Source organism: Hypomesus nipponensis, chromosome 2, assembly GCF_054491055.1.
Source record: "Hypomesus nipponensis isolate SF chromosome 2, ASM5449105v1, whole genome shotgun sequence".
Taxonomy (NCBI): Eukaryota; Metazoa; Chordata; class Actinopteri; order Osmeriformes; family Osmeridae; genus Hypomesus; species Hypomesus nipponensis.
Window position 1 is genome coordinate 19,924,718 of NC_140362.1, and position 26,577 is coordinate 19,951,294.

General features: G+C 42.5%; 3 protein-coding genes and 1 long non-coding RNA gene across 4 annotated transcripts; all 4 read right to left on the reverse strand.

Annotated features, from left to right (window-relative positions):
- Positions 1–8,463, reverse strand: LOC146301434 (cell adhesion molecule CEACAM1-like). The gene is made up of 10 exons (XM_084668151.1): positions 8,348–8,463; positions 7,488–7,808; positions 6,799–7,077; positions 6,181–6,447; positions 4,899–5,171; positions 4,364–4,618; positions 4,026–4,146; positions 3,132–3,175; positions 2,590–2,630; positions 1–927 (listed from the first exon to the last, which is right to left on the reverse strand). Exons 1-10 carry the CDS (start codon positions 8,397–8,399, stop codon positions 682–684), a joined length of 1,899 nt encoding a protein of 632 aa, XP_084524277.1. The 5' UTR covers positions 8,400–8,463; the 3' UTR covers positions 1–681.
- A 3,002-nt stretch (positions 8,464–11,465) lies between these two features.
- On the reverse strand, positions 11,466–12,393 carry LOC146301435 (uncharacterized). Its single transcript, XR_014724775.1, has 4 exons — positions 12,262–12,393; positions 12,016–12,095; positions 11,889–11,911; positions 11,466–11,590 (listed from the first exon to the last, which is right to left on the reverse strand). It is a non-coding gene; the product is annotated as an uncharacterized LOC146301435 (long non-coding RNA).
- A 13-nt stretch (positions 12,394–12,406) lies between these two features.
- On the reverse strand, positions 12,407–16,125 carry LOC146301436 (cell adhesion molecule CEACAM1-like). The gene is made up of 7 exons (XM_084669162.1): positions 16,041–16,125; positions 15,353–15,625; positions 14,736–15,002; positions 13,800–14,072; positions 13,363–13,480; positions 12,582–12,610; positions 12,407–12,438 (listed from the first exon to the last, which is right to left on the reverse strand). The coding sequence occupies exons 1-7, from the start codon at positions 16,123–16,125 to the stop codon at positions 12,407–12,409; spliced, it is 1,077 nt and encodes a 358-aa protein (XP_084525288.1).
- Positions 16,126–19,007: 2,882 nt separating this feature from the next.
- On the reverse strand, positions 19,008–26,486 carry LOC146301437 (cell adhesion molecule CEACAM1-like). Its single transcript, XM_084669163.1, has 11 exons — positions 26,477–26,486; positions 23,699–23,857; positions 23,011–23,283; positions 22,394–22,660; positions 21,458–21,730; positions 21,021–21,138; positions 20,323–20,351; positions 20,001–20,135; positions 19,753–19,835; positions 19,626–19,648; positions 19,008–19,463 (listed from the first exon to the last, which is right to left on the reverse strand). Exons 1-11 carry the CDS (start codon positions 26,484–26,486, stop codon positions 19,460–19,462), a joined length of 1,374 nt encoding a protein of 457 aa, XP_084525289.1. The 3' UTR covers positions 19,008–19,459.
- Positions 26,487–26,577: the final 91 nt, after the last annotated feature.

A 26,577-nucleotide genomic window follows, 5' to 3' on the forward strand; every position in this document is an offset into this window, starting at 1 on the left:
TGAAAACAAGGCATATTTTATTAATTAAAAATCCCAAAACAATATCCACATACATATTTATTGCAAAATTTTTATTACACACAAAGGACACTGAAAATGTTTTTGCCATGTAGGCTACATTAATATAGTGCAAATCTCCATGCAATACATTCAATGAATCAGAGCAATCGTGTACATGGCACTTTGCCTTAAGCCTTAAGCAGTAGAAATAGGAGTCAAGGGAGGGACTCAGGTGACTGAGCGGTTAGGGAATTGGGCTAGTAATCAGAAGGTTGCCGGTCCGATTCTTGGTCATGCGAAATGGCGTTGTGTCCTTGGACAAGGCACTTCACCCTACTTGCCTCGGGGGGGAATGTCCCTGTACTCACTGTAAGTTGCTCTGGATCACAGCGTCTGCTAATTGACAACATCTAAATATAGAACACCTTACAGTACCCGCTAACTGCTGAATTGCTAGTTGTTTTCTAATCAGGGATGGCCAAAGGTATAAGGTCTCTGTCAGTCCACAATTCTGCAAGTACATCCGAAACGGCTATTGTCCAGGTTGTGTATCGAGATGTGGAGATCATGGTGGAGTTGCAGAGATAAAGTGAACACAGAGATCTGGCCTGGTTAGGTTCCTGGGAGGGTCGAGCCAGGTCTTTCCAGACACACAGTGGTGGAGGGACAAGGCAGACACGCTCAGTTCTTCCGAACCTCTGAGTAGATGGAGGGGGTGGGGCCAGGCTGAGCACCGGGCTGAGGAGCGGGCTGAGCACCGGGCTGAGGAGCGGGCCTCTTCGTCTGCAGGTGGGCTGTATAGGAAGGTGGCCCGTTCACTCTGACCTGAGCGTAATCAGTAGACTCTACAGGCGCAGCCCGGTTCCCTAACTGGACAGACCCTCCGTTCTTCCTGTGGAACTGGGATACATCCGCATAGTGCACATCCTTGGAAAGGGACAGAGAGAGAATGGCGTTGGTATGAAGTAGGCTACTGGAGGAAGATGTTGGAAGCAGCTACAGTTGTGTACAGGCCTACTGCATGTTAGATTCACATACACTTTTAACTGAAGTCATATTTTACAAACAAATTTTCAGTTTTATTTCCATAGTGTCCCTTATGAAATAAAACTGTATCTGTACCATTTGTATCTTCTGTAATATTTGTATTTTATATTGTAAATTAAGGCAACTTATATTTTATTTTATTGTATATCTTATCTTGTTTGTTGTATGCACCTTCCTGCCAAAGCAAATTCCTTGTCTGTGCAAACTTTCATGGCGAATATATCCCTTTCTGATTCTGAAATGACAAATGTCACCTTGCAAAACTGAGCAGAAACATTATAAAAGGTCAACGACTGCTTAATGACTGTAATGCCATGCTTGTGTGACATCTTGTTTCAACATTATAAGAGTACATAAAAGTTGACACCCCATTATCTATTTTGTAATTTGGCTTCCTGAATATGGATTGCATTTCACAACCTATGTAGGCTAGTATCCTGTTTGCATTTTGAAGTTAAACTGTTACGTATTATGTGAAGATACATCAGTTATAGCAGAAGAGCTTATCTTCACTCTGACATGGAAAGGCCAGCTGAGTCATTCTATTGAAGAACAACTAAGGGATGAGATGTGAGAAACATGCAGTCTCATGTTCTTCTCAACATAGACAATGTGTTATAGTAGACCTACTTGTAGAACATGTTCTTGGATTGTATTCCCAGGAAGAGAAGATCAAGTCCAATATTTTGAATATATCAAATCAAGGGGAAGTTACGGGTGTCTCCCGCAGGAATTTAGAGCGAGTGACAGACTGTCCAATGGTCATTTCTGGTAGAGTAAGGTGCGGGAGGGGGCGGGGGGGGTTACGTGCAGGTTGAGGGGGTACATCATGCGTCCGGATTGCTTCCCGGGGGGGGGGGGGGCAAATGATTCTCTGCAGGTTGGGATGTCTGTCATATCAATTATTTACCTTCAATCTACATAAAGGGCACATTTTAGAGTCAACAGGCTCAGTCAATGATGCTACTGTTGCTGGCATGTTCGCCTGTCACTGAAATTCCAACGATAAGTGTTTCTCCTCCTGGTGCAAAGTCTGCTTTCAACCTTTACAGGAAAGAAGAATCATATCTGCCCTGAATTACTTACGGCACCCTGTGATGACCCTGCTGAGAGGTCAAAGTCTGGGAAATAATCACCTCATAAAATCTTTCTGGATCACATTCTGCTGTAAAGATTTGACTGGCTCAACCACTCTTTCTACCATTGCTTTGGTCCTATGGTGCAATGCATGTCTTACGGTATGTCTAAGATGGCTATATTGAAGATGGCTGTTTAATTACACTTATGAAACATCTATTGGGGTCATATTCCAATAAGGGCTTTATCCTTTTGCCTTGTTTCTCCTAACTTCCCATAATACTTGATATCTGATCTGATACCCAAGCTATGATAAGATACAGCACTAGTGAGGTTGTTGAATAAACATATCAGAAAATTCTACTGCCCACTTAGGAGGTTTGATTTACCGTAAACATACTATATTTCAGGTAGAAACCCAATGAGGTCAATAAAGAAGGTCAATAAAAAGGTCAATAATGATACCTGTTCTGCTGGGCCTCCTCCATTGCTATACCCAGCACCTGCTGAGTTCAGAGTCAAGACATTTAATTTGTTAGAGAATATCCTTTGCATAGTTTATATTATACATTTTGCATTAATAAATGTTTTGACAGATGTTATTGTAGTTAGTGAACACTTGTACATGTATACTTATTAACCGTACACTCATGATTAGAACAATTAGATTAGTGAGGGCCAGAGACGAGTAAACCCACATGCATGTACTGAATCAGACAGGATCATCTTTTTCTGTTTAAATGGTTGAAAGAGTTATCAACTATGTAATACAAGGTTAGTGAGAAAATACTCTAAGAATTCTATCCCATGTGCCATCATCATTCCCATTCACTCATTTCAATCCAATGCCAAATCAAGCCGCAGGTTAGAAATAGTGTAGACCACAAATACACATAACCCCACATCCTCTATATACAGATAAATACATTTAACAAACACCCAACAAACAAGAGACCTCAAACAGCCACAGACAGGAGGAACACAAAGACATTCTGTACACTACTCACGACTGCTAGCACTTCTGCCATGTGAGGATGTGTTGTCGAACAAACTAATTAATATAAATAAAGTTGTGGTCAGTAAAAGGAATAATAATCATTAGGTTAGGCACTGTACGTTATGTTGCTAGCTAGCATTGCACAGGATATTCTGTTGACGTGAGTCAGTCTGTAGGCCTATGTGTGTGTGCTTGTGTGTGTGGTTCTTTTTGCTATTCTGTGTACCTCTGTGTTCTAAATAGGATGTGTATGACCACATGAATTTTCCCTTGTGGGGTGAAAAAGTTTCCCTTGCTGTCGTCTAGTCTACTATAATAGAAACTATTTTCTATATTACTGGGATGTGACTTGTAGGTTTTTACACCTAGAGTTTTCTCACCGGGAAAAACATGCAACAGGTAATTTGCTTTGCTAATCAGTAACAACTGAGCATGAGCAACAATGACTTATGTCAAATACTACTCTCTCTTTTTCACTTCTTGGGTAATTACTAACTTTAACTTCAAATGCTTTTGGCTTGATGCCTAATTCTAATCAAATACTTGTTTCAGTTTCAGACTCTGAGTTTCATTCCACACATCAAGGGCAGTCAAAGAAAATCCCACAGTTTGTATGTGTTTTTGGTTTCCTTGTTCAGTTGACCTTTGGTTGTATCTCTTAGATTACAAATGGCAATGATTAACCAAAGCACACTACAATTAGTTACTTTTAGAACCAGTTCCCCATTAAATATCCTTTGTTTTCCTTCATACTGAAATAACAATTACTGCCACAGATTAAAACGTCTTTCACACAGGCTTTGTAAAGATCTTGTATATCCAAGGTTAATTAAAGTTAATTTACTTGTCAGGAAAACATTATAACACTAGATACCTTCTTTATGTGAAATATGTTTTTACTTACTCCTTCTTCTTGAGAAAATACACAGTCACACCAACTGCCACTCCGACAATCACCAAAACAGCAATCACAATCCCAGCGATGGCACCACCTGACAGTCCTCTCTCTGTTAAAGAACCCTCAGCTGAAGAGACAGAGAAGAACCTCACAGGCATCAGAGATGCTGGGCTACAGCTACAGTTAGTAAACAAACAGACAGGGACAATAACTGTTCTTTCATTAGAGTGCTACGTAGTGTGTTTTGTCTGTACATACTCCACAACTTCCATTTTTATACTTAATTTATATTGAACCTAAATTTAATTGCCATATATGGCCATTATTTGCTTCTTTAACTTTACCTTTTACTTGCAATGTGTGGACAGCGTGTTCACTGCGTCCAGTGATGTCATTGGATGCAGTGCAGTTGTAGGAGCCACTATTGTTGTACTGGATCTTCTCTATAGTGAACACTTGTGACTGTCCAGGCCACTCTGTCCCATTGACCGTCCAGCTGTAGTTCGCGGTCGGTGTAGAATCAGTCAAGCAGGTTAAGGTTAACTTCTGTCCAACCTCTATTTTAAGAGCACCCTCGATTCTGACCCTATCAGGTCCATCTGCAACACAGATTCATGTAATCATGGGATTAATATGGTTATGGTTGGGTGGAAGTGTCTCTTTCGTAGAACTATTTTACAAGTGTCATGCAGTACTGACCTTGGTTGTTCCATCTACTGCATGTATAAACATACTGATTACAGTTTGATACAGTAGTTGTACATGTACAAACACTATCATGGGTTACCTTGCTCTACTGTTTAGTTAGACTGGAATTAAAGTAAGTAAAACCATGGAATCAGATGCATGCACAGCATAGTCGTGTATCCGATTACTTACAGTTTACAATCATATTGTATTCAGCATCTTGAGAGCTCACAGGGTTTGTGACTTGACACAGGTAAACACCATCGTCCTGTTTGTTCACAGGACTTATAGAGACTGTGCTGTTGTCCCCAGAGAAGCTGACTGTGTCACTGGGAGAGAGAGGCACACCATCCTTCATCCACTCTCTGGTGCTGATGGAGCCAGCAGCAGCACAGGTCAGGTTGACACACATCCCCTCTGTGATTGGCTGGCTTGATGGGTTAATGCTGACATCAGCTACTTTTTCTGGAGAGAGACATAATAAATGTTTAAAGGGTGTGAAGGAATGATAGATTTTCACGAATTTGACACATGGGAATATCTATCTACCCATCTTTCTATCTACCTATCTACCATCCATCCATCCATCCATCTCAAAGTTTGTGGACACCGCTCAGGAAATTGACACCTTTTCATGTAGAGTTGGTTACCTCCTAGTTTCTAAAACTGTATCCACTTCTGGAAAGGCTTTCCAATTGAAACATTGCTTCCATTCCACTTTGTGCATGGGGGTATCATCAAGTCAATAACAACCTGGGCTGTTTTCATGGTTTTGGGTTAGAGGCCTTAGTCCCACTGGTATAAATATTATTGTAGCACTAAAGTGTAATAATAATTGTAATTTTAGACAATTCTGTGCTTCAAACTTTGTGGTAAAAATTTTGGGAAGGCCCTTTCTTCTCTGATCTTGATAATGCCTTAATGCACACAGTGAGGTCAATACAGACATGTTTTGTCAAATATAGTGTATCAGTCTGTCTGTATGCCTAAAATAAAAATAAACCAGGAATGACTCAGGCAAAGACATCAGCATCCATTAAGCCCACAGACAAAAAGTATTTCTTATAAAACATCCCAAACAATCCAATTGAACCCCATAGAGATAAGATAAGATGACTGATATCACAAGGGTCTGGATCACTGGATACCACAGCCTTCACAAAGGCATATTCACCAATTCATGAATATTCACCAATCTGCATACTAAAACCACATTTGACAGCAATGTTCCATTGTGTGGAAACTGACTTCCAACTGTCCAGACAGTCTCACAATGAGCACCATCCGCAGTCATCAATATGGGCCAAACAAGTTCAGGCTACAGTATATGCAGTATATATATATGTAGCTGATGCGAAGACAAACAACATTTGTGTGTCCAAACATCATGTAAAAGCCATAAATAAAGTTCTGTACTGTAGCTGTGGGTCTTTTCCACAATGCCAGTTTCCACAGTCAAACATCTCCCACTTACCCCATACAGAGATGATTGATGACTCAGATGACACATATCTCAGTGTTCTGGTGTTAAAGGCCTGACAGATGTAACTACCACTCTGACTGGTCTGAATGTTCACCAGTTGGAGCTCTGGTCCCTCATTGGACAGCTGTGTTCCATTCAGGAACCAGTGATACTGAGCAACAGGCTTGGAGTGAGCGGAGCAGGACAGACTGAGGGCTGACCCTGCAACATACAGTCCACCTGGAGGATTCACCTCCACCACTGTGTCCTCAGGACCATCTGCAATGCAGAGTGTCAGTCAAACAGCAGCACTAGAGAGGGAAGCTCTGCCATTAGCAATAAGAGGCCCAGCCCCAATGACACGTCTAAGATGTGTCCATTGACATCAGTGTGAGAGAACAGCTACAGTATTTAGGCATAACAGCAACCTATAAGCAATCATACTGTGAGAAATCATACAAATGTGCTATGAACACAGGAAGTGCACTAGTCGACCGAATGATGAAGTACTACAGTATAACTACAGGAGAAACACCCTTGACAAAACTGTCCACATGTAAGGTTACCACATTAAAATCACCAGAAAGCCTTTGCCATCATGCACATAATAGGTATATATAGATGACTCACAGTAGATGGTTATGTTAAAAGGCTGGCTGATGTCATTACTGACACGGTTGGTCACATTGCATGTCCAAGGACCCTGGTCATAGCGGGTCACATTGACTATGGTGAGAGTTGAGCCTCCATCACCAAGCTGGACATTGTCGCTGGCTGTGACCTCAGAGCTGCCATTCAGCCAATGGTAGGAGGGGGAGGAGCCAGAGGAGGAGCAGGACAGACTGACAGAGCTGTTGAACTCCACTACATCTGAGGCACTGGCTTTAATTACAACATTGGAGACTTGCTCTGTGGGTTAAAACAACATAATATCTTTCACTTTGCTAAGGAGACTATTTTACAAACTGTAGAGCTGGTTTAGATGTCCTTCTGTATATTTTCATCAATTCAACTGGATACTTTCAGGAGCAAGAAGACTTTAGGGATGCTGAATAATGTGTGTTTGGAACCAACAAGTACTTGGTCTAGTTCTCCAAATACACCACTAATATTCAATGTCTTCTCCTCGTCGCCCCTCCAGCACAACATCTCCCAAATCCTTAATCAGTCTTCCCTCACAGCACTCACACTGTAAGCAACGTTGGTATCTGTGTCTCTCCTCAATAATCATTATAATATCATATGGCTCGCTTTAACGTACTGTTGATGAGCCTTGCAATAGTGACATCATTTACAAGATCTTCTTACAGAGTACTCACCCAGCACCTGCAGCAGTACATTTTCAGACTTAGTTTCTCCATCAGTTTTAACGGTCACTGTATACGTTCCACTGTCTTTCATGGTCAGATTCCTGAGCTCCAGAGATGCAGTGAATCTGTCCAGAGTGACTCTGCCTTGATAAGCTTGTGAAACAGTATTTTCACCAGTAATAAAAGTTAATATATTTGTAGTAGTATTTACCGCCCAGATTATCAGATTAGCGGGTGTGCTTGTTGGGGCAAGGCTTGTAGTGAAATTCACATTCCCATTAATTGTTCCATGTTGAGTGTTTTGCAAAACGTTGTCTCCATAACACAACCCTGGAGGACACAAACAGAGTTTTGGTTGATATTATTAGTAACATGCATTCTGGATTAATTAGTGCAAAGTATTTGCTAAACAACAGCCACAACTTCCTAAACATCAAGTACATACTATTGCTAACATTAAAACTTTATGAAATCAGTTGGTTGGGGAAGTAACGTCTTGCGTGATCAGAAGCATGGAATCTTGATAGACCAACACATTCTGTTTGATACTGTAACAATACGTGTAACAATACTGATAGAGGCAGACTGGGTTCAATAGAGTCTGTGTCAAGTAACAGAATGTCAGAGCTGACAGTCCATACAGATCAAACACTGGTTCTGGACCAGATTGTGAAAAGGAAGTCACATAGCGAACTTTAGTTAGAGCCAGTAGTGGTTGAACAGGACAGTTCACCTGATAAAAATGCTCATTAAGTCAACAAACTAATGTTGTTTCCATTCATTTAACCACCAGATTGTATTAAACCGCTATTAAGAGGTAATATTCTGTACATTTGAAGCAATTTCAAGCAAATAAATACAAATCTTACCTATAAGGGTTATAAATATTGTAAGAGTTTGGTAATAATGAGAAGAATCCATTCCAAATGTTAAACTCCAGAACACATGAATAGCTGAGCCCTAATGACTAAACCTGAGCCAGTCGTCCCAATAAACAACTGAAAGTTACTGAAGACTGATAGGTCTACCTCAACACACTCCAAACCCTGAACTGAACAGATCATCTTTGGCACCAAGATAATTGTCCCTATTTTCAAAACCTGCTCTCAACCTTAGTAGAAAGATGTACACTGCCATCTAGTGTATTTTATGATGTAGTGCACTCTGTAGATCTGTGCACCATGCACCAGTGGCTAGATTATTTGGGGATATTTGGAGAAGTTCCTCACTGTCATGGCAACGTGCAGTTCGAGGCTCAACGTGGACTTATTGTTGGCATCGTATGAAGCTGAAATGCGACAGGTGTGTGGCCCTGCAGCGTTGCAACAAAGACAAACTCCTTATACCTTTAAATATACACACAAACTGTCTTGCCTCATGTTTGGTTAAGTAAATGGGTTAGTTTTGAAAACGCCAAAATAATGGAAAACAATAACTTCATACTTATATTATATTTATGGTATTTTATACAGTTTTTATATTTATTTCAACAGAATAATTTCCACAAAATATAGAATCTGTAAATTGTAAACATGTGCTGACAACATAGCATAAGAGTACAGGAAGAAATATTGTAATATCCATGTCTACTGTTTCCCTGTGTCTGTCATTGTCTTCCCCTGTGTCTCGGTCAGTGATTTCAGTTCTCGTTAGTCTCATTGTGTCCTCCTGTGTCTTGTTTGGTTCTGTGTATTTAGGTTCCTGTTTTGTGTCCAGTCTTTGTCTTGTCAGTGTGAGTACCTTGTCTGTTTCTCGTTTTTTATTTACTTTTTATAAACCCTTTGTTCAACACAATGCCTCGCTACTCCTGCGTTTGGGTCCTACCCCACCACTCGTCATGATAGAATGACAAAACCATTAAAGGACCCAGTCGAGAGTTCCCCCAACCCTTTCATAGGAACCTGTCTTGGCTTCGGTGGACCCCAAAGCCTGCAGCGGAAGGCCCACCCCAAGACCTGGCTCCTACACCGGCTCCGGCTCCGGCTCCGGCTCCGGCTCCGGCTCCGGCTCCGGCTCCGGCTCCGGCCCCAGCCCAAACCCCGACTCCTGCCCTCTGCCCCCTGCCTCGGTCCTGCCCTGTGCCCCTGCCTCGGTCCTGCCCTGTGCCCCTGCCTCGGTATTGCCCTGTGCCCCTGCCTCGGTCCTGCCCTGTGCCCCTGCCTCGGTCCTGTCCTGTGCCCCTGCCTCGGTACTGCCCTGTGCCCCAGCCTCATCCCGAGGTTTAGCTGTCCAGCACCCAGACCACCGCCTGCTGCTGGTACCCAGCCCTGGTCCCTTCCTGGTACCCAGCCCTGGTCCCGTCCTGGTACCCAGCCCTGGTCCCATCCTGTGCCCCAGCCCTGGTCCCATCCTGGTACCCAGCCTTGGTCCCATCCTGGTACCCAGCCCTGGTCCCATCCTGTGCCCCAGCCCTGGTCCCATCCTGGTACCCAGCACTGGTCCCATCCTGTGCCCCAGCCCTGGTCCCGTCCTGGTACCCAGCCCTGGTCCCGTCCTGGTACCCAGCCCTGGTCCCATCCTGGGTCCCAGCCCTGGTCCCGTCCTGGTACCCAGCCCTGGTCCCGTCCTGTGCCCCAGCCCTGGTCCCATCCTGTGCCCCAGCCCTGGTCCCATCCTGTTACCCAGCCCTGGTCCCATCCTGGTACCCAGCCCTGGTCCCATCCTGTGCCCCAGCCCTGGTCCCATCCTGGTACCCAGCACTGGTCCCATCCTGTGCCCCAGCCCTGGTCCCGTCCTGGTACCCAGCCCTGGTCCCATCCTGTGCCCCAGCCCTGGTCCCGTCCTGGTACCCAGCCCTGGTCCCATCCTGTGCCCCAGCCCTGGTCCCGTCCTGGTACCCAGCCCTGGTCCCGTCCTGTGCCCCAGCCCTGGTCCCATCCTGGTACCCAGCCCTGGTCCCGTCCTGTGCCCCAGCCCTGGTCCCATCCTGTGCCCCAGCCCTGGTCCCGTCCTGGTACCCAGCCCTGGTCCCGTCCTGTGCCCCAGCCCTGGTCCCGTCCTGGTACCCAGCCCTGGTCCCATCCTGTGCCCCAGCCCTGGTCCCGTCCTGGTACCCAGCCCTGGTCCCGTCCTGTGCCCCAGCCCTGGTCCCATCCTGGGTCTCAGCCCTGGTCCCGTCCTGTGCCCCAGCCCTGGTCCCATCCTGGTACCCAGCCCTGGTCCCGTCCTGGTACCCAGCCCTGGTCCCATTCTGGGTCCCAGCCCAGGATACGGTATTTGAGAAGTTCCTCACTGTCTTGGCAACGTGCAATTCGAGGCGAGGCTCAATGTGGGCTCATAATTGGCATCGTATGAAGCTGAAATGTGGCAGCTGTATGGCTGTGCAGTGTTGACTGTTTGCAACAAAGAAATACTCCTTATACCTTTTAAATACACACACAAACTGCCTTGCCACATGTTCAGTTAATTAAATGGGTTGGGTTTGATTACCACAAAATAATGGTAAACAATAACTGCATACTTGTATTATATTTATGGTATTTTGTATTGTTTTTATATCTTTCAACAGAATAATTACCATAAAATATAGAATTTGTATCTAGTAAATATATCTTGACAACAGCAATAGAGTACAGATATCCTTGAAAAGAACTAGTTTTCAGTTTTCAAAAAGTATAAAAGAGCTTTATTAAAAATTAAATATCATTTGAATGGTCTTCATGCATTGGTGATGAAAGACTTGAGAAGACAGCATCTGATTTATGAGGATGGCTCAGATTTCTCTGACCACGAGAATTCCCATGAAGTCCTCACATACGCTAGTCCCAGGTCCAGTGTAGCATGGGCAGAGCCAGGGGCCATCTAAGTCAGGTGTCAGGATTTTTACAGAATAAAAAAAACAAATGTATTAGCAAAACTCCAGAATATGGTAAAAAAAGGGAATTCCAAGGCATAGTCAAAACAGGCAGGGTTTGTAGGCAAGCAAGTAGTGCATTCAGAAACAAGGAGCGTAACATTAGTAAAATAACTACATATAGTAGGTACATGATCAGGATAAGGTTCAGGGGGTCCCAAACCCCCTATTAGAGAGAAGAGGTGACTCAGGTCACCAGAACCATGGGTGCTGTCCAGAACCAGGAGGATGGGGTGGGAACACACCGGACTGGTATTAACTGGGAGAGAGAGAGAGAGAGAGAGAGAGAGAGAGAGAGAGAGAGAGAGAGAGAGAGAGAGAGAGAGAGAGAGAGAGAGAGAGAGAGAGAGAGAGAGAGAGACAGACAGAGAGACAGAGAGACAGAGAGACAGAGAGACAGACAGACAGAGAGACAGAGAGACAGACAGACAGACAGACATGAGAGGTGCCAGGGCAGTATACAGTACAGGAACTAGGTACAGTAATTCAGTCTCCAGGTTCATTCCAGTATATCAGAGTTATCTCTGTTGCCATGCGAGAGAAATCTGGTAACCTACCAGGGCATCTCATATTCAGACTCCTGGCAAGGACGTGAGACCATAAACATGGAAACAAGAGTTTGAGTCAGGCAGTGATTATTATGTATGACACAAACAGGATGCAGGAGGTGACAGTAGAACTCACTCTTGGCAGGACAGGAGGAGCTTCTACAACTCTTGTCGGACCTGGAACGTTTTCATAGATCTGGTCACAGTTACTAGAATCTGTGTGTAAAAATCAAAACAATTTCCCTCCCGGGATCAATCAAATCCATCAACCAATCAACCAATCTGTCTGTCTATGTATCTCTAGTCTATCTGTCTCTAATCTATCTATCTTTAATCTATCTCTCTATCTGTAAGGGGGTGACGTGGATGCTACAAGTCTCACCTGGGGTCCTCATCATCTCTTGGGGATCTCTGCTGGTTTTGATTGTGGGTTCATGTAACCTGAACTGAATGTTATCATGCCCTCTGTCATGGCTGGCTTGGTTCTGCTGGCTGTGTATCCTCTCTGTCTCTCTGCCTGTGGAGGATCAGAGACAGGCAGAGAAGATATACCCAGTACCTGCTGAGAGATGTGAACTCTCACAAACACCTGCAGTCACAGCATTGCCTCTTTAGTTTCATACATCATGAATAAGAGAGCAGACAACTGTTATTACAGTCATCTTGCTCTCATATAAGGAGACACACAGAGCCAGATCTTACCTGCACCTAAGGAGCCTTTAGTCTTGTTCCTGAACAACATAAAGAGTATGATTACATCATCAATACACCAAGCCGCACTGTCAAGCTGACAATCTTAGTGCTGCAGTACTTGAATGTTAAATGTAACATTTGCCCTAGTGTTTCCTGTCTGTTTCCCTGGGTGTGTGTTCATGTTGTGGTCTTGTTTCTCTCTCTCTTGGCTCCCTGCACCTCCTGCCTCTCCTCTACCAGAATCCTCTCCGTTTTTTTTTCACTCTGAAATAAGTATGACTGCCACAGATTAAATGAGTGATTCTAGGCTAATCATCCCCCTTTGTGTGTGTGTGTCACTTTGGCTGCTCATGACCACGTTACTCTTATAATGTACACTTGTTGATTTTGGTTTCTCCATGTACTTGTTTGTTCCTCTTCTCTTTGTCAGATCGGTTAGCAGAACTCCAGTGACTGCCGGGTTGGTGTCAGACTCCTCGTGTCTGGATTATTATTTGGAATATCCCCAAACTTTCAGTTTGTTTGCACTTATTTTTCAGGGTAACCTAGAGCTTTCAATATTTTGATCCCAGTTTGGATTCCTAGTTTCTGTTCTCTTGAAGACCTGTCTCATTTTTGACATCCTCTTCATGTGCTTCCTTCCACTCCCCCTGACATTAGAGTCTTTCACACTGGCTTTGTAAACATCTTGTATATATCCAAGACTAATTTAAGTAAATTTAGTTGTCAGCGAAACATTATAACATTATAACAACCAGATACCTTCATGTGATTTAAAAAAAATACTTACTCCTTCTTGATCAAATACACAGTCAAACCAACTGTCACTCCGACAATCACCAAAACTTTAATCACAATTCCAGCGATGGCACCACCTGACAGTCCTCTCTCTGTTAAAGAACCCTCAGCTGAAGAGACAGAGAAAAACCTCACAGGCATCAGAGACGCTGGGCTACAGCTAGAGTAGGTACACATACAGTCAGGGACAATACCTGTCCTTTCATTTCATGATTCATATAGTTGAGGTTGGGTGGAAGTGTCTCTTACATGCAATTATTTAACAAGAATTATGCAGTACTGACCTTGGTTGTTCCATTGATACAGTAGATCATGTGCAAAAACTATCAAGGGTTACCTTGCTCTACTGTTAGTTAGACTGGAATTGAACTAAAGTAGAACCATGGAATCAGATGCATGCACAGCATAGTCGTGTATCCGATTACTTACAGTTTACAATCATATTGTATTCAGCATCTTGAGAGCTCACAGGGTTTGTGACTCGACACAGGTACTCTCCATTGTCGGTTCTGTTCACAGGACTTATAGAGACTGTGCTGTTGTCCCCAGAGAAGCTGACTGTGTCACTGGGAGAGAGAGGCACACCATCCTTCATCCACTCTCTGGTGCTGATGGAGCCAGCAGCAGCACAGGTCAGGTTGACACACATCCCCTCTGTGATTGGCTGGCTTGATGGGTTAATGCTGACATCAGCTACTTTTTCTGTAGAAGGACAGAATACATGTTTAAAGGGTGTGAAGGAATGATAAATGTTTACATACTTGACACGTGGGATTATCTATCTCCCTATCTTTCTATCTACCTATCTACCATCTATCCATCCATCTTATAGTTTTTGGACACCACTCAGGAAATGGACACCTTTTTGTTGAACTGGTGCCTCTAATGGTTACTTCTTAGTTTCTAAAACTGTCTTCACTTTTCTGGAAAGGCTTTCCAATTGAAACATTGTTTCCATTCCACTTTGTGCATGGGGGCATCATCAAGTCAATAACAACAAGGGCTGTTTTCATGGTTTTGGGTTAGAGGCCTAAGTCACACTGGTGGAAATATTACTGTAGTGCCAAACTTTGTGGTAACAATTTTTTGGAAAGTTCATTTTTCTCTGCCTGGATACACAAAGTGAGGTCAATACAGAAATGTTTTGTCAAGTATGGTGTGAAAAAACTTGACTAGTCTGCACACATCCCTGACCTAAACACCATCAAACACATCGGAGATCATTTCTATCTCCACTTTCAACAATCCGGTGTCATTTGCTCAACCATTTATTGATATTGCAAATATAGTGAGTGTAAGTTATGCACTGTGGCTATGGGTCTTTTCCACAATGCCAGTTTCCACAGTCAGACATCTCTCACTTACCCCATACAGAGATGATTGATGGCTCAGATGACACATATCTCAGTGTTCTGGTGTTAAAAGCCTGACAGATGTAACTCCCACTCTGACTGGTCTGAATGTTCACCAGTTGGAGCTCTGGTCCCTCATTGGACAGCTGTGTTCCAGTCAGGAACCAGTGATACTGAGCAACAGGCTTGGAGTGAGCGGAGCAGGACAGACTGAGGGCTGACCCTGCAACATACAGTCCACCTGGAGGATTCACCTCCACCACTGTGTCCTCAGGACCATCTGCAATGCAGAGTGTCAGTCAAACAGCAGCACTAGAGAGGGAAGCTCTGCCATTAGCAATAAGAGGCCCAGCCCCAATGACACGTCTAAGAGGTGTCCATTGATTTCAGTGTGAGAGAACAGCTACAGTATTTAGGCATAACAGCAACCTATAAGCAATCATACTGTGAGAAATCATACAAATGTGCTATGAACACAGGAAGTGCACTAGTCAACAGCATGATGAAGTACTACTGTATAACTACAGGAGAAACACCCTTGACAAAACTGTCCTCATGTCAGGTTGCCACATTAAAATCACCAGAAAGCCTTTGCCATCATGCACATAATAGGTATATATGATGACTCACAGTAGATGGTTATGTTAAAAGGCTGGCTGATGTCATTACTGACACGGTTGGTCACATTGCATGTCCAAGGACCCTGGTCATAGCGGGTCACATTGACTATGGTGAGAGTTGAGCCTCCATCACCAAGCTGGACATTGTCGCTGGCTGTGACCTCAGAGCTGCCATTCAGCCAATGGTAGGAGGGGGAGGAGCCAGAGGAGGAGCAGGACAGACTGACAGAGCTGTTGAACTCCACTACATCTGAGGCTTTAATTACAACATTGGAGACTTGCTCTGTGGGTTAAAACAATAATCACTTTTACTTTGCTCAGGAGACCATTTTACAAACTGTAGAGCTTATCTAGATGTCCTTCTGTATATGTTCATCAATTCAACTGGATTCTCTCAGGAGCAAGAAGACTTTAGTGATACTGAATAATGTGTGTTTGGAACCAACAAGTACTTGGTCTAGTTCTCCAAACACACCACAGAACTTCAATGTCTTCTCCTCGTCGCCCCTCCAGCACAACATCTCCCAAATCCTTAATCAGTCTTCCCTCACAGCATCTCACACTGTAAGCAACGTTGGTATCTGTGTCTCTCCTCAATAATCATTCTAATATCATATGGCTCGTTTTAACGTATACAAACTGTTGATGAGCCTTGCAATAGTGACATCATTTACAAGATCTTATTACAGAGAACTCACCCAATACCTGCAGCACAGTACTTCCTTCTTGATCTATTCCTGTAACAGGTGTGATGCTCACTTCATACGTTCCATTGTCTTTCATGGTCAGATTCCTGAGCTCCAGAGATCCAGTGATATTGTCCAGAGTGACTCTGAATTGATACTCTGGTGAAACTTCTATTGGTTGATTAATTCTATAAGTTAGTATAGGGGTACCATTTCCCTTCCATTTTATAAGAAAATTGGTCTGTTTTGTTGAGTTAAGGATTGTGGTGAAAATCACCTGCCCTTCTACTTCTCCAAAGTGAGTTTCTGGCAAAAGTCTGTTTCCATAACACAACCCTGGAGGAGACAAACACAGTTTTGGTTTGTATTATTACAGTAACATGCATTCTGATTTAATTATGTGTGGATTTATTTCAATTGGGTGAAACCATTAAGATTTAAAATATTATCATCAAAGTGCACAACATTTGCTAAACAACAGCCACAACTTCCTAAAGGTCAGGTTCATACTATTACAAACATTCACAGTTTTACTTTATAAAAATCAGTTAGTTGGGTGAGTAATGTTTTGGGTGATGCTTCAGCATGGAATCTTGATAGACCAACACATTCTGTTTGATACTGTAACAATACGTGTAACAATACTGATAGAGGCAGACTGGTTTCAATAGAGTCTGTATCAAGTAACAGAATGTCAGAGCTGACAGTCCATACAGATCAAACACTGGTTCTGGACCAGCAGCCTCAGACGTTGAAATGAACGATCGTGAACAGCGAGTCACTTAGAGAACTTTAGTTAAGAGCCAGTAATGGTTGAACAGTACAGTTCGCTGAATAAAAAGGCTCAGTTAACAAAATGAAGTTGTTTCCATTCATTTAACCACCAGATAGTATTAAACTGCTATAAAGAGGTAATATTCTGTTTAAAGTATATGTGTAAATTTGAAGCAATTTAAAGCAAACAAATATCAGTCTTACCTATAAGGGTTAAAAATGTTGTAAGTGTACGGTAATAATGAGGAGAATCCATTCCATACGTTGAACTGAAAACATGAAAAGCTGAAAGCTGAAAACCCTGATGACTTAACCTGAGCCAGTCGTCCCAATAAGCAGCTGAAAGTTACTGAAGACTGATAGGTCTACCGCAACACACTCCAAAGGCTGAACTGAACTGATAATCCTTGGCACCAAGATAATTGACCCAATTTTCAAAACCTGCTCTCAACCTTTGTAGAAAGATGTACACTGCCACCTAGTGTATTTCATGATGTAGTGCACTCTGTAGATCTGTGTACGATGCACAAGTGGCTGATTATCTGGAGGATATTTGGCAAAGGCCTGATTAATTATTTTTCATTCGGCCTCCTGAATAGGTTTAGCAGTTATTTCACAGATAGTATCCTGTTTGCATTTTGAAGTTAAACCGTTCCGTATTATGTGAAAATGTAATCAGTTATAACAGAAGGGCTTATCTTCAATCTGACACAGACAGGCCAGCTGAGTCATTCTATAGAAGAAGAACTAAGCAATGAGATGTGAGAATCATGCAGTCTAATGTTTTTCTTCCCGTAGACCAAAATAAGCATGCAAGCAGGCAGCCTTCAAATCCTTTTACATGTTACTGTTAGAACACTCTCTAGAGTTGTATTCCCAGGAAGAGAAGATCAAGTCTAACAATTATTTTGCTTCAACCTACAGCGAGGCATATTAGGGTATGCTTGTGTCTACAGGAGAGTCTACAGGACTCTTCGTGAAGACTGCGTATACTGTCTATGTAACGGGGGTGTAACAGACGTGGCTTTGCTACGTCCTGAAGGCTTTCCGGACCAATCTTCGTCCCTGCCTGGTCTCAAACACGCCCCCTCTGACTGCCAAGCGCAACCACTACCAGCTACGCCAAAGAAAAGCTAGCTATACGTTGACACGGTTGGCCTGTTACATACCTGAGGCGTGAGTTTCACCGATTCACACTGGTACATTTACATGACAGAAATCAGAACTGCAGTGGCGTATGTCAACAATGTGTTCCTCTTCCTGGTGCAAGGTCAGCTTTACCTTTAGCAAGGGATGGCTCATGAATAGATAACTAAAGAAACAAGATGATTATCTGTCCCATACTTTCCTTAAGAGCAAATACTTCATACCTTGAGTATCATTCTACACATCAAGGGGAGTCAAAGTGGAGTTTTCATAATTTCCTTGTTCAGTTGACCTTAGGTTGCGCTTTGTCTTAGATTATAAATGGCAAATAGTTAACCATATCAAATCACTATTAGTTACATATAAAACCTGTTCCCCATTAGACAAAAGCCTTTGTTTTGTTCCCAAAAGTTTAATAATTAGAAACGCCTGATCTTTTATACTGAAAGAAATCAATCTTACCATGGTCTATAAACAGGAGTTCCTCAAATGTGTTGAGGAAGTTAAAGTTCCCCTCCTCTGATTGTAATATTTTAAAATCTAAACTTCTTTTGTTTGTGGTCAAAAAAGTATGCTACCTCAACCACATTGCATGATGTCATGAAGTTCACAATTTGTTTCTCACGCTCATCCTGTCTACAGCAGACCACAGGCACCATCAGTAGTCTGCTCTGTCTTCCTTTACTCCACAGTTTATAATCACATGGGCCCACCGAAGACCCCAGTACAGTAGGTGTTGAATAGTGGACACCTAGTCACAGTGTTGCCCTACACATTTTGAGCATCTCAACATTTTCACAGCACCAGTCTACACACACTTGTTCTTAACCAGCCACAATGAACACCTCTGGTCAAATCCATGATCCATACCTGAGTACATGAGTACCAACATGTACATCCATGATAGTACTGTGTTAGAATACATTACAGTATTAAAATGTTTTGTAAAAAAAAAATATTTATGTAATAATATTGTATTATCAAATGTTATTGAAAGTAGTAGTCCCCAAAACACTTTTCAAAAAGTACAAAAGAGTTTTATTATTAAATATCATTTGAATGGTATTCATGCAGTGGTAATGAAAGACTTGAGAAGACAGCATCTAATTTATGAGGACGGCTCAGATTTCTCAAACCACGAGAATTCCCATGAAGTCCTCAAACATGTAGTAGTCCCAGGTCCAGTGTAGCATGGGCAGAGCCAGGGGCCATCTAAGTCAGATGTCAGGATTTTTACAGAATAAAACACATTTATTAGCAGAGCTCCAAAATATGGGAATAAGGGAATTCCAAGGCTTAGTCAACAGGCAGGGTTTGTAGGCGAGCAAGTAGTGCATTCAGAAACAAGGGGCGTAACATTAGTAAAATAACTACATATAGTAGGTACATGTTCAGGATAAGGTTCAGGGGGTCCGAAACCCCCTATTAGAGAAAAGAGGTGACTCAGGTCACCAGAACCATGGGTGCTGTCCAGAACCAGGAGGATGGGGAGGGAACACGCCGGACTGGTATTAACTGGGAGAGAGAGAGAGACATACAGACACACAGACAGACAGAGGTGAGAGGTGCAAGGGCAGTATACAGTACAGGAACTAGTTACAGTAATTCAGTCTCCAGGTTCATTCCAGTATATCAGAGTTATCTCTGTTGCTATGCGAGAGAAATCTGGTAACCTACCTGGGCATCTCATATTCAGACTCCTGGCAAGGACGTGAGACCATAAAGATGGAAACAAGACTTGGAGTCAGGCCGTGATTATTATTTATCACACAAACAGGATGCAGGAAGTGACAGTAGAACTCACTCTAGGCAGGACAGGAGGAGCTTCTACAACTCTTGTAGTCGGATCTGGAACGTTTTCATAGGTCTGATCACAGTTTCTAGAATCTGTGTGTAGAAAACAAAACAATTTCTGTCCCGGGATCAATCAAATCCATCAACCAATCAACCAATCTGTCTGTCTATGTATCTCTAGTCTATCTGTCTCTAATCTATCTATCTTTAATCTTTCTCTCTATCTGTAAGGGGTGACGTGGATGCTACAAGTCTCACCTGGGGTATTCTTCCTCTCTTGGGGATCTCTGCTGGTTTTGATTGTGGGTTCATGTAAACTGAACTGAATGTTGTCATGCCCTCTGTCATGGCTGGCTTGGTTCTGCTGGGTATGTTTCCTCTCTGTCTCTCTGCCTGTGGAGGATCAGAGACAGGCAGAGAAGATATACCCAGTACCTGCTGAGAGATGTGAACTCTCACAAACACCTGCAGTCACAGCATTGCTTCTTTAGTTTCATACATCATGAATAAGAGAGCAGACAACTCTGTTATTACAGTCATCTTGCTCTCATATAAGGAAACGCACAGAGCCAGATCTTACCTGCACCTAAGGAGCCTTTAGTCTTGTTCCTGAACAACATAAAGAGTATGATTACATCATCAATACACCAAGCCGCACTGTCAAGCTGACAATCTTAGTGCTGCAGTACTTGAATGTTAAATGTAACATTTTCCTGTCTGTTTCCCTGGGTGTGTGTTCATGTTGTGGTCTTGTTTCTCTCTCTCTTGGCTCCCTGCACCTCCTGCCTCTCCTCTACCAGTATCCTCTCCGTTTTTTTTCACTCTGAAATAAGTATGACTGCCACAGATTAAATGAGTGATTCTAGGCTAATCATCCCCCTTTGTGTGTGTGTGTCACTTTGGCTGCTCATGACCACGTTACTCTTATAATGTACACTTGACTGCCGGGTTGGTGTCAGACTCCTCGTGTCTGGATTATTATTTGGAATATCCCCAAACTTTCAATTTGTTTGCACTTATTTTTCAGGGTAACCTAGAGCTTTCAATATTTTGATCCCAGTTTGGATTCCTAGTTTCTGTTCTCTTGAAGACCTGTCTCATTTTTGACATCCTCTTCATGTGCTTCCTTCCACTCCCCCTGACATTAGAGTCTTTCACACTGGCTTTGTAAACATCTTGTATATATCCAAGACTAATTTAAGTAAATTTAGTTGTCAGCGAAACATTATAACATTATAACAACCAGATACCTTCATGTGATTTAAAAAAAATACTTACTCCTTCTTGATCAAATACACAGTCAAACCAACTGTCACTCCGACAATCACCAAAACTTTAATCACAATTCCAGCGATGGCACCACCTGACAGTCCTCTCTCTGTTAAAGAACCCTCAGCTGAAGAGACAGAGAAAAACCTCACAGGCATCAGAGACGCTGGGCTACAGCTAGAGTAGGTACACATACAGTCAGGGACAATACCTGTCCTTTCATTTCATGATTCATATAGTTGAGGTTGGGTGGAAGTGTCTCTTACATGCAATTATTTAACAAGAATTATGCAGTACTGACCTTGGTTGTTCCATTGATACAGTAGATCATGTGCAAAAACTATCAAGGGTTACCTTGCTCTACTGTTAGTTAGACTGGAATTGAACTAAAGTAGAACCATGGAATCAGATGCATGCACAGCATAGTCGTGTATCCGATTACTTACAGTTTACAATCATATTGTATTCAGCATCTTGAGAGCTCACAGGGTTTGTGACTCGACACAGGTACTCTCCATTGTCGGTTCTGTTCACAGGACTTATAGAGACTGTGCTGTTGTCCCCAGAGAAGCTGACTGTGTCACTGGGAGAGAGAGGCACACCATCCTTCATCCACTCTCTGGTGCTGATGGAGCCAGCAGCAGCACAGGTCAGGTTGACACACATCCCCTCTGTGATTGGCTGGCTTGATGGGTTAATGCTGACATCAGCTACTTTTTCTGTAGAAGGACAGAATACATGTTTAAAGGGTGTGAAGGAATGATAAATGTTTACATACTTGACACGTGGGATTATCTATCTCCCTATCTTTCTATCTACCTATCTACCATCTATCCATCCATCTTATAGTTTTTGGACACCACTCAGGAAATGGACACCTTTTTGTTGAACTGGTGCCTCTAATGGTTACTTCTTAGTTTCTAAAACTGTCTTCACTTTTCTGGAAAGGCTTTCCAATTGAAACATTGTTTCCATTCCACTTTGTGCATGGGGGCATCATCAAGTCAATAACAACAAGGGCTGTTTTCATGGTTTTGGGTTAGAGGCCTAAGTCACACTGGTGGAAATATTACTGTAGTGCCAAACTTTGTGGTAACAATTTTTTGGAAAGTTCATTTTTCTCTGCCTGGATACACAAAGTGAGGTCAATACAGAAATGTTTTGTCAAGTATGGTGTGAAAAAACTTGACTAGTCTGCACACATCCCTGACCTAAACACCATCAAACACATCGGAGATCATTTCTATCTCCACTTTCAACAATCCGGTGTCATTTGCTCAACCATTTATTGATATTGCAAATATAGTGAGTGTAAGTTATGCACTGTGGCTATGGGTCTTTTCCACAATGCCAGTTTCCACAGTCAGACATCTCTCACTTACCCCATACAGAGATGATTGATGGCTCAGATGACACATATCTCAGTGTTCTGGTGTTAAAAGCCTGACAGATGTAACTCCCACTCTGACTGGTCTGAATGTTCACCAGTTGGAGCTCTGGTCCCTCATTGGACAGCTGTGTTCCAGTCAGGAACCAGTGATACTGAGCAACAGGCTTGGAGTGAGCGGAGCAGGACAGACTGAGGGCTGACCCTGCAACATACAGTCCACCTGGAGGATTCACCTCCACCACTGTGTCCTCAGGACCATCTGCAATGCAGAGTGTCAGTCAAACAGCAGCACTAGAGAGGGAAGCTCTGCCATTAGCAATAAGAGGCCCAGCCCCAATGACACGTCTAAGAGGTGTCCATTGATTTCAGTGTGAGAGAACAGCTACAGTATTTAGGCATAACAGCAACCTATAAGCAATCATACTGTGAGAAATCATACAAATGTGCTATGAACACAGGAAGTGCACTAGTCAACAGCATGATGAAGTACTACTGTATAACTACAGGAGAAACACCCTTGACAAAACTGTCCTCATGTCAGGTTGCCACATTAAAATCACCAGAAAGCCTTTGCCATCATGCACATAATAGGTATATATGATGACTCACAGTAGATGGTTATGTTAAAAGGCTGGCTGATGTCATTACTGACACGGTTGGTCACATTGCATGTCCAAGGACCCTGGTCATAGCGGGTCACATTGACTATGGTGAGAGTTGAGCCTCCATCACCAAGCTGGACATTGTCGCTGGCTGTGACCTCAGAGCTGCCATTCAGCCAATGGTAGGAGGGGGAGGAGCCAGAGGAGGAGCAGGACAGACTGACAGAGCTGTTGAACTCCACTACATCTGAGGCTTTAATTACAACATTGGAGACTTGCTCTGTGGGTTAAAACAATAATCACTTTTACTTTGCTCAGGAGACCATTTTACAAACTGTAGAGCTTATCTAGATGTCCTTCTGTATATGTTCATCAATTCAACTGGATTCTCTCAGGAGCAAGAAGACTTTAGTGATACTGAATAATGTGTGTTTGGAACCAACAAGTACTTGGTCTAGTTCTCCAAACACACCACAGAACTTCAATGTCTTCTCCTCGTCGCCCCTCCAGCACAACATCTCCCAAATCCTTAATCAGTCTTCCCTCACAGCATCTCACACTGTAAGAAACGTTGGTATCTGTGTCTCTCCTCAATAATCATTCTAATATCATATGGCTCGTTTTAACGTATACAAACTGTTGATGAGCCTTGCAATAGTGACATCATTTACAAGATCTTATTACAGAGAACTCACCCAATACCTGCAGCACAGTACTTCCTTCTTGATCTATTCCTGTAACAGGTGTGATGCTCACTTCATACGTTCCATTGTCTTTCATGGTCAGATTCCTGAGCTCCAGAGATCCAGTGATATTGTCCAGAGTGACTCTGAATTGATACTCTGGTGAAACTTCTATTGGTTGATTAATTCTATAAGTTAGTATAGGGGTACCATTTCCCTTCCATTTTATAAGAAAATTGGTCTGTTTTGTTGAGTTAAGGATTGTGGTGAAAATCACCTTCCCTTCTACTTCTCCAAAGTGAGTTTCTGGCAAAAGTCTGTTTCCATAACACAACCCTGGAGGAGACAAACACAGTTTTGGTTTGTATTATTACAGTAACATGCATTCTGATTTAATTATGTGTGGATTTATTTCAATTGGGTGAAACCATTAAGATTTAAAATATTATCATCAAAGTGCACAACATTTGCTAAACAACAGCCACAACTTCCTAAAGGTCAGGTTCATACTATTACAAACATTCACAGTTTTACTTTATAAAAATCAGTTAGTTGGGTGAGTAATGTTTTGGGTGATGCTTCAGCATGGAATCTTGATAGACCAACACATTCTGTTTGATACTGTAACAATACGTGTAACAATACTGATAGAGGCAGACTGGTTTCAATAGAGTCTGTATCAAGTAACAGAATGTCAGAGCTGACAGTCCATACAGATCAAACACTGGTTCTGGACCAGCAGCCTCAGACGTTGAAATGAACGATCGTGAACAGCGAGTCACTTAGAGAACTTTAGTTAAGAGCCAGTAATGGTTGAACAGTACAGTTCGCTGAATAAAAAGGCTCAGTTAACAAAATGAAGTTGTTTCCATTCATTTAACCACCAGATAGTATTAAACTGCTATAAAGAGGTAATATTCTGTTTAAAGTATATGTGTAAATTTGAAGCAATTTAAAGCAAACAAATATCAGTCTTACCTATAAGGGTTAAAAATGTTGTAAGTGTACGGTAATAATGAGGAGAATCCATTCCATACGTTGAACTGAAAACATGAAAAGCTGAAAGCTGAAAACCCTGATGACTAAACCTGAGCCAGTCGTCCCAATAAGCAGCTGAAAGTTACTGAAGACTGATAGGTCTACCGCAACACACTCCAAAGGCTGAACTGAACTGATAATCCTTGGCACCAAGATAATTGACCCAATTTTCAAAACCTGCTCTCAACCTTTGTAGAAAGATGTACACTGCCACCTAGTGTATTTCATGATGTAGTGCACTCTGTAGATCTGTGTACGATGCACAAGTGGCTGATTATCTGGAGGATATTTGGCAAAGGCCTGATTAATTATTTTTCATTCGGCCTCCTGAATAGGTTTAGCAGTTATTTCACAGATAGTATCCTGTTTGCATTTTGAAGTTAAACCGTTCCGTATTATGTGAAAATGTAATCAGTGATAACAGAAGGGCTTATCTTCAATCTGACACAGACAGGCCAGCTGAGTCATTCTATAGAAGAAGAACTAAGCAATGAGATGTGAGAATCATGCAGTCTAATGTTTTTCTTCCCGTAGACCAAAATAAGCATGCAAGCAGGCAGCCTTCAAATCCTTTTACATGTTACTGTTAGAACACTCTCTAGAGTTGTATTCCCAGGAAGAGAAGATCAAGTCTAACAATTATTTTGCTTCAACCTACAGCGAGGCATATTAGGGTATGCTTGTGTCTACAGGAGAGTCTACAGGACTCTTCGTGAAGACTGCGTATACTGTCTATGTAACGGGGGTGTAACAGACGTGGCTTTGCTACGTCCTGAAGGCTTTCCGGACCAATCTTCGTCCCTGCCTGGTCTCAAACACGCCCCCTCTGACTGCCAAGCGCAACCACTACCAGCTACGCCAAAGAAAAGCTAGCTATACGTTGACACGGTTGGCCTGTTACATACCTGAGGCGTGAGTTTCACCGATTCACACTGGTACATTTACATGACAGAAATCAGAACTGCAGTGGCGTATGTCAACAATGTGTTCCTCTTCCTGGTGCAAGGTCAGCTTTACCTTTAGCAAGGGATGGCTCATGAATAGATAACTAAAGAAACAAGATGATTATCTGTCCCATACTTTCCTTAAGAGCAAATACTTCATACCTTGAGTATCATTCTACACATCAAGGGGAGTCAAAGTGGAGTTTTCATAATTTCCTTGTTCAGTTGACCTTAGGTTGCGCTTTGTCTTAGATTATAAATGGCAAATAGTTAACCATATCAAATCACTATTAGTTACATATAAAACCTGTTCCCCATTAGACAAAAGCCTTTGTTTTGTTCCCAAAAGTTTAATAATTAGAAACGCCTGATCTTTTATACTGAAAGAAATCAATCTTACCATGGTCTATAAACAGGAGTTCCTCAAATGTGTTGAGGAAGTTAAAGTTCCCCTCCTCTGATTGTAATATTTTAAAATCTAAACTTCTTTTGTTTGTGGTCAAAAAAGTATGCTACCTCAACCACATTGCATGATGTCATGAAGTTCACAATTTGTTTCTCACGCTCATCCTGTCTACAGCAGACCACAGGCACCATCAGTAGTCTGCTCTGTCTTCCTTTACTCCACAGTTTATAATCACATGGGCCCACAGAAGACCCCAGTACAGTAGGTGTTGAATAGTGGACACCTAGTCACAGTGTTGCCCTACACATTTTGAGCATCTCAACATTTTCACAGCACCAGTCTACACACACTTGTTCTTAACCAGCCACAATGAACACCTCTGGTCAAATCCATGATCCATACCTGAGTACATGAGTACCAACATGTACATCCATGATAGTACTGTGTTAGAATACATTACAGTATTAAAATGTTTTGTAAAAAAAAAATATTTATGTAATAAT

Bases quoted from the DNA above. Each gene is read 5' to 3' on its own strand.
- LOC146301434 (XM_084668151.1), bottom strand. From the start codon at position 8,399: ATGGATTCTTCTCATTATTACCAAACTCTTACAATATTTATAACCCTT. The intron at 6,448-6,798 runs GTGAGTCATCTA...TCTGCATTGCAG, and splicing joins TTTTAACATAACCATCTACT to ATGGTCCTGAGGACACAGTG. The intron at 4,619-4,898 runs GTAAGTAATCGG...TCTGTGTTGCAG, and splicing joins ATACAATATGATTGTAAACT to ATGGACCTGATAGGGTCAGA.
- LOC146301436 (XM_084669162.1), bottom strand. From the start codon at position 16,125: ATGAAAGACAATGGAACGTATGAAGTGAGCATCACACCTGTTACAGGA. The intron at 15,626-16,040 runs GTGAGTTCTCTG...TTTAACCCACAG, and splicing joins TACTGTGCTGCAGGTATTGG to AGCAAGTCTCCAATGTTGTA. The intron at 13,481-13,799 runs GTAAGTAATCGG...CTGTCTCTTCAG, and splicing joins ATACAATATGATTGTAAACT to CTGAGGGTTCTTTAACAGAG.
- LOC146301437 (XM_084669163.1), bottom strand. The intron at 23,284-23,698 runs GTGAGTTCTCTG...TTTAACCCACAG, and splicing joins TACTGTGCTGCAGGTATTGG to AGCAAGTCTCCAATGTTGTA. The intron at 19,649-19,752 runs GTGAGTTCTACT...CGTCCTTGCCAG, and splicing joins CTCCTCCTGTCCTGCCTAGA to GAGTCTGAATATGAGATGCC.